The sequence below is a fragment of the Trichechus manatus genome, unplaced genomic scaffold (assembly GCF_000243295.1).
Source record: "Trichechus manatus latirostris isolate Lorelei unplaced genomic scaffold, TriManLat1.0 scaffold00139, whole genome shotgun sequence".
NCBI lineage: Eukaryota > Metazoa > Chordata > Mammalia > Sirenia > Trichechidae > Trichechus > Trichechus manatus.
The window spans coordinates 875,387-883,319 of record NW_004444075.1 but is presented as its reverse complement, the minus strand read 5'-3'; the positions used below and the strand labels follow the sequence as shown (position 1 = coordinate 883,319).

The window sequence follows — 7,933 nt, the reverse complement described above, 5'->3', positions numbered from 1 at the left end:
AAACTATATGTTCTGTAAGCCTTCACCTGAAGTAAAATAAAAAAAAATTAAATTAAAAAAAAAAGCAGGTATGAATTCTAGATCCATATTTACTAGGTAGATGATTTAGAGAAATTTCCTCATCTGTAAAACGGAGGTGATAGTACCTTCCTCATAACATACTTCAGAGGGTAAGGCAAGGCATGTAAAATCTTTACTATAGCACCTATCACTGTAATAGCCATCATTTATTACTATAATTATTATGATTAATACTATTATACCTTACATTATAATTCACAAATTAGTTATATAATTTTATGCACACTTATTATTATTATTATTATTATTATTATTATTATTATTATTACAGGGTCAGCAAAAAAGAGGAAGACCCTCAACAAGATGGATTGACATAGTGGCTGCAACAATGGGCTCAAATATAGCAACATTTGTGAAGATGGCACAGAACCGGGCAGTGTTTTGTTCTGCTGTACGTAGGGTCGCTGTGAGAAGGAACTGACTCAACACCACCTAACAACAACAATGTACCTATTATCAGATATTTTTGAACTGTACCACATGTCTCAGTTTAATTCGTAAGGTCATCGTTGAATAACATTGTTTAGTGTTTTGTTGAAATTCTAATATATTACTGTAAGTAACACAGTACATACATACACAACCAGGAATGTACAAATGAGGCTATGACTTTTTCCTACTGAATTCATGCTGGCTCCTCATGATTACCAGTTCATTTTGTAAGTATCCACCAATGATTCTGTGAGAATGCTGCCCAGGTTCAGCGTTAAATTTGTAGGAAATTAAAATTTATGTTCATATGAAACTAATTTAAGTATCCAAAACTGAGGTACATACCTGCATTCAAAAAAGGTAAGTTATCTTTTCCGCTCACACTTTCTGGGGCTGTACATTCACATACCAGTGCACACTAAGAAAGGATAAAAGAAAAAAAATATATAATATGTATATATACTTTGAAAATAACAAAATGAGAAATAAAATTATTTCATTTTGTTTGAAAAACATGACTATGTACAAAGTTTAAAAATGTTTCGAACAAACATTTTTGTAAAACAATTTCCAGACTTATCTTTACTAGAAGCAATGTTTAACTTGTGACTATTTACTTGCATTACTTATACATAATATGATCGTTTGATATAATCATAGGCTACATTTCAGTTCTAGTTAAAGACTATTTAGGGAAGATGGTAAAAAGTGGAAAAGGATCATCCCTAATATGCTAGAGATATGTTCCTAGTACAGTAAATCAGATTTGACAAGCTGAAGGGTTTTATATTTCTTTCACCGGGGATGATTTCATATCAATAAAAAGAAATATTTTCTAGATTTTAAGTAACCCAAACCAAACCCATTGCCATTGAGTTGATTCTGATTCATAGCGACCCTATAGGGCAGAGGATAACTGCACCATAGGGTTTCCAAGGCTGTAAGTCCTTACAGAAGCAGACTTCCATGTCTTTCTCTCATGGAGCAGCTGGTAGGTTCGGACTGCAGACCTTTCAGTTAGTAGCTGATCGCTTAACCACTGCACCACCAGGGCTCCTTGATTTTAAGTAATGCCAACTCTAAATGAAATGTAAAATATGCTATAACATCTAATTACATAGGAGAAATGGATCTTTTTGCCTCTGGCAAAACAGTGCAAATACTTGCTCATAAAGTATGAGGACAATGTATGTATAAGTAAGCTGATCTCTGGAATCAGCTATTAATAGATATGGCTCACAAAATTTTATGTAACCAGTACTACTCCGGACAAAAAGAGAATAGTCACAGAAGAGGACACTGCCATGTTTTAGTGAATGAATTGTGAGTGGGAGAGAACTTTCCTGATAATCCAGCATTAAGCATAGGACCCTCACTTGGCTTTCTACAAAGCAGTAACTAACAGAGGAAACAAAACTCTCTGGCCCAAGAGGCTACAAGAGACCTATTTTCACACATAGGCTGACTCCAGCATTCATCTCTTCAAATGGGTTTCCTTCTATCTCTAGCCAGAGAAATGGGATAGGGGCATGGGGAGAGTGAACTTTTTGAGCAAGTAAATGCAAATAAAACATAATGAAAGAAAACCTAAAAAAAAAAAAAAAAAAACCTAGGACATTATTTTGGTAAGAAGTTCTAAGGTCCTGCACAGCTTAGCTCAAGGCACTCCAAGGACTCAGACCACTTTACCCATGAGGCGGTTGTATCCAAATTGCTTGGGACTATTTACTACCTGTCCCAACTCTTTGTTTCCCAGAGAGTCTGCTGGGACACCACTCCTTCCATCCTTCTTCCCCAGGCACTGGGCCCTTTGAGAATCATGACTCCTGAGATCACCATGGACTGTGTATGCCCCTCAAGCATACTGAGGATGTCTTAGTCATCTAGTGCTGCTATAACAGAAATACCACAAGTGGATGGCTTTAACAAAGAGAAATTTATTTCCTCACAGTAAAGTAGGCTAAAAGTCCAAATTCAGGTCATCAGCTCCAGGGCAACGCTTTCTTTCTCTGTCAGCTTTCTCATCAATGTTCCCCCGGACTAGGAGCTTCTCTGTGCAGGGACCCGGGACCAAAGGATGTGTCTGCTCCCGGCACTGCTTTCTTGATGGTATGAGGTCCCCATGTCTCTCTGCTCACTTCTGTCTTTTATATTTTAAGAGATTACCTCAGGACACAATCCAACCTTGTAGATTGAGTCCTGCCTTACAACACAACTGCAGCCCATCCTCCCTCATTAACATCATAGAGGCAGGATTTACAACATATAGGAAAATCACACAATACTGGGAATCATGGACCAGCCAAACTGACACACACATTTTTGGGGGGACATAATTCAGTCCATGACAGAGGAGAAAGAAAAATAACTTCAAACCACTGTCTCATTGATTTAAATGTTACTGTCTGTATCATTATAGTGCACTACTGATTCCTCTATCATAACCTTCAGCACAGTATTCAGGAAATTTCTTGATGGAGAAAAAAATCTGTGCTTTCATAATTGCTTTAATGCTTACATTGAGGTCCTTGTTTGCTGAACGAAGGAATGACTGCAAACAGCTTTTGACATTTGGTGGTCTCTAAATAATTTTCCTGACCAGTCAGAAGTCAGAGGTGATTCTTCCCATTCATCCACAACTAGTTTGGAAACACACTTCCCAAGTCACTAGAACAATGTGCAATGATGCTTGGACATACTTAAAATTCTTTCTCCTATTTCTAATATTTCCCCTACTCTCACCAAAACAATATAGGGCCGCTAAGATAATCTTTCTCAAACATTATATTTATCAGATCAATGTTCTGCTGTAGAATTTATAATGGTTATTTACTGTCCAGTCAAATCCAATATTGTCAGACTGATCTTCAGATTCTTTCATGATTTGTCCCGACACACTTCAATATAATAACTGGGTATATAGCTCTGAGCTACCCTTTTTTCCAAAAGAGGATCATCATCTGTAATACAACTTATAGGAATGGTTTAGATTGAATCTTTTTGGCAAAGAAGTCTGTAATTCATAGAAATCAGGTAGGGCATTATCCTGAGACACTGCTTACCTGTATAGACACAGTCCTACTTCTTTGTCATCAAAGGAAGCTTTCCATGTTCTAATGGAAAGGTCTGAATTATTTTAGCAAATGGATACAGCAATATAACTTTCATACATTCTTGTCTTCCATCCAAACTAGAAGGGAGCTACTAGGACAATTTTACCCTAACAGAATTCTTAGGAGTTGGGCCTGGCATGTTCAAGTAACAGCAAGAAGACAACGTGGCTGGATTACAGTGAGCAAAACAGAGTGGCAGGGGAAGGGGTCAAGGAACTAACAGGGCCAAATCCTGTTAAGACTTGTAAGTTTTTAACTCAAATCACTGAAGGGATTTTAGTTTACACCTCAGTGAGTTGAGAAGCCATTGAAGGAGTGACACGTTTTGACTTACATTTTAATGGGATCATTTCAACTGATTTGCTGAGAATAAACTAAGATATGCAGATGGCGTGGGAGAAGGAGGGATAAAGAAATCCAGGGGAACATCTGGGAGACTGTAGAAATTTAGGTGACAGGTAATAGTGGTAGCAGTGATGGGATTACAAATCATGGGATTGGGATTTATTTTGAAAGTAGAGCCAACAGGATTTGCTGACATACTGGCTGTGAATATGACATGAAGAGAGGAGGAAAAAGTCAAACTAAACTCCAAAATTAAAAAAAAAAAATAAAGGATATTTAATGTATTATTTCACTTAATATATTAACTTTATAAAGTGACTTAGTATTTCCCTTGTGAATTTTTCTTTTTACTGCTGTGTGATTTAAACACTTTATTTTATATATGTATGTTTATTGTGTATATATACAAACTTCTGAGCCAGTCTAACATGGTGAAAAGTGGCTCTGGTGGCACAGTTGTTAAAAGCTCTTGGCTGCAAATCCAAAGGCCTGCAGTTGGAACCCACCAAGCAGCCAGCCATTCTGAGGGAGAAATATGTGGCAGTCTGCTTCCGTAAAGATTTACAGCATTGGAAACCCAATAGGGGCAGTTCTACCCTGTCCTATAGGCTAGTTATGAGTCAGAATCCACTCCACGGCAATGGGTAACATGGTGAAGGATACTCTGGACAGTGTTCTTTGAAAAGAAATATGTTGTAATACAATGATTAGGGGAAATGAGTAAGCAAATGTATGTGGGAGAAAAGAGCTTGGACTTCTACATATATATTTTTTCATTATCTAGAAGCTATATAATATTGAAGATTAAAGTGAAGATTTTATAGCAGGGTTATCAATCTTTTATCCACTTCAATCTGCATGAGAGATGACATGCATCACCCTCACCACACACAACTGTGGTGTGAATTGTAGTTCCCTTCTTCTCTCTCCAACTGATACAGACAAGTAAGAGCGATGCTACCTTAGGGATAACGTCTATTTCAGTTTACTTTTTCTTTTCATATATGTCAGTCATTCATTAACTTCTGGACTCAAATCACCATTAATAACATATTGTGTTTGATATATTTCATGCGGATTTTGCTTTAACTGATCATTGGAAAGATCCATGCATTTACATTTCTAATAAACTCCCCAGATTATTCTGACCACACACTGAAAAATACTGAAAAAAAAAAAAAAGTTTTCCCACAAACTCCTTTAAATATCATGCATAGTGGGCCTTATTACATATTTTTCTCTGAGCCATGAATAATTTTTGGGATCACCAAGGGAGTTTACTATACTATTTAAAAAAATGGCAAGAGGCTAAGGTTTACTAAGAATACAGGTAGGACAGAGATGATGCCAACAACATTTGTCATATTTGCTGGTTTAGTCAGTTTATGACTTGTACACAGTGTGTACTGCCACTGCCCCTTGCTGTTCTAGAACAGCTCAGTCTGTTTTGAGTTTGCCATTCTAAGCCAGGAATATAATGTAGGGCTTTGGTGGAGGGGTGGGGGGTGGTTATTGGCAAACTCTTTTCATATTCCTGAGTGTCTAGTTCTACATTTATCAAAAGAGTATGATTCAGTTTCAAGATCTCATAACAGCAACACAGTAAAGGAATCAGGGGCAGATGAGCTTTGAGGAAAATGGAGAGATGGCTAGTAATAGACTCAGAGGCAGAAAAGGAGCCTTGCTTTGAAATGGAAAGATTTTCTGCCACTCGTTTTCTGGCACACTGCTATAAGCCCAGGTGGGATTACCTGCCTAAGTTTTTGCTCTAGATCCCCAATTTAGCCTCCGAATTCTCCCTCCTATATCTTGATACAAGTATTCACATGGTGGTGACAAACAGAAGCCTTATATAGAATCTCAAACGGAACAAGGATTAAGTGAAGGGACCTAGCCCAGGTCAGGGGTTTCAAGCAGACATACCCACAGAGGATCTGCTGCAGAGCTTCTCAACGGACCTGACAATTTTAAGCAACAGGGAATTAAATTTGGTATCCTTAGAATATTCTCATGATCTGGGATATATTCTCAGGTGAAAGTAGGTAAACAGAGAATAAGGTTTGGGCCAGAAGATAAGACCTTAGCCTATTCTGGGGAAAAATCAACACCCTTTTAGAATGGTAGTCCTGGATTTTTTTATTTTTTATTTTTTCCTATACAAACATTTATACATATATTTTTATGTGACTCTATTTGCTCTTCCCATACTGTGACAGCACACTCCTCCTTTCCACCCCTGATTCCTCAAGTCCATTCAACCAGCTCCTAACCCTCTCTGCCTTCCCATCTGACCTCCAAACAGAAGCCGCCCACTTAGTCTCTTGTATAAACTTGAGCTAAGAGGCACACTCCACACGAGTATCACTTTACATCCCACAGTCCAGTCCAATCCCTGTCTGAAGAGTTGGCCTCCGAAATTGTTTTAGTTCTGGGCTGATAGAGAATTCAGGGGCCATGCTTTCCGGGGTTCCTCCAGTCTCAGTCAAACCATTAAGTCTGGTCTTCTTACTAGAATTTGAGTTCTGCACCCCACCTTTCTCTTGCTCCATCGGGGACGCTTTGTTGTGTTCCCTGTCAGGGTGGTCATTGGTGGTAGCTGGGCACCATCTAGTTCTTCTGGTCTCAGGCTGATGAAGTCTCTGGTTTATGTGGCCCTTTCTGTCTCTTGAGCTGATAACTTTCCTTGTGTCTTTGGTGTTCTTCATTCTCCTTTACTGCAGGTGGTTGGGACAAATTGATGCATCTTAGATGGCCGCAGGCAAGCTTTTAAGACCACAGACATCACTCACCGAAGTGGGATGCAGAATATTTTCTTAATAAGCTTTGTTATGCCAATTGACCTAGATTTCCCCTGAAAGCATAGTCCCCAGATCCCTACCCCTGCTACTCTGTCCCTCAAAGTGTTTGTATTCAGGAAACTTCTTAACTTTGGTTTAGTCCAGTTGTGCTCACTTCCCCTGTAGTGTGTGCTGTCCTTCCCTTCACCTAAGATAATACTTGTCTACCATCTAGTTAGTAAATAACCCTCACACTCCCTCCCCACCCTCGTAACCATCAAAGAATGTTTTCTTCTGTGTTTAAACCTTTTCTTGAGTTCTTATAATAGTGGTCTTATACATTTGTCCTTCTGTTACCGACTAAATTCACTCAGTATAATGACCTCCAGCTTCCTCTATGTTAAAAGATGTTTCCCGGCTTCATCGTTGTTCTTTATCATTGCGTAGTATTCCATTGCGTGGATATACCATAGTTTGTTTATCCATTAGTCCGTTGATGGGCACCTAGGAAGTTTCCAACTTTTGCTATTGTGAACAGTGCTGCAATGAACATGGGTGTGCATATATCTATTCGTGTGATGGTTCTTATTTCTCTAGAATATATTCCAAGGAGTGGGATAGCTGGATCATATGCTACTTCTATTTCTAGCTTTTTAAGGAAGCGCCAAATCGATTTCCAAAGTGGTCATACCATTTTACATTCCCACCAACAGTGCATAAGTGTTCCAGTCTCTCCACAACCTCTCCAGCATTTATTATTTTGTGTTTTTTGGATTAGTGCAATCTTTGTTGGGGTGAGATGATATCTCACTGTAGTTTTGATCTGCTTTTCTCTAATGGCTAATGATCGCATTTCTTCATATGTCTGTTAGCCGCCTGAATATCTTCCTTGATGAAGTGCTTGTTCATATCCTTTGCCCATTTTTTAATTGGGTTATTCGTCTTTTTGTTGTTGAGGTTTTGCAGTATCTTGTAGATTTTAGAGATTAGACACTGGTCGGATTTGTCATAGCGAAAAATTTTTGCCCAGTCTGTAGGTTGTCTTTTTACTCTTTTGGTGAAGTCTTTTGATGAGCGTAAGTGTTTGATTTTTAGGACCTCCCATTTATCTAGTCTCTATTCTGGTACTTGTGCATTGTTACTTATGGTTTGTATTCTGCTTATGCCATGTATTAGGGCTCCTAG

The 7,933-nt window shown here is 38.4% G+C and overlaps 1 protein-coding gene across 10 annotated transcripts in view; it reads right to left on the bottom strand.

Annotated features, from left to right (window-relative positions):
- Positions 1 to 7,933, bottom strand: part of INPP4B (inositol polyphosphate-4-phosphatase type II B) — a 961,283-nt gene that overhangs the window by 280,710 nt on the left and 672,640 nt on the right. For all 10 annotated transcript variants that reach the window (XM_023739719.1, XM_023739717.1, XM_023739718.1 and 7 more), the window contains one exon: positions 859 to 931. In XM_023739719.1, coding sequence (XP_023595487.1) covers positions 859 to 931 — 73 coding nt within the window. The remainder of the gene's footprint in view (positions 1 to 858; positions 932 to 7,933) is intronic.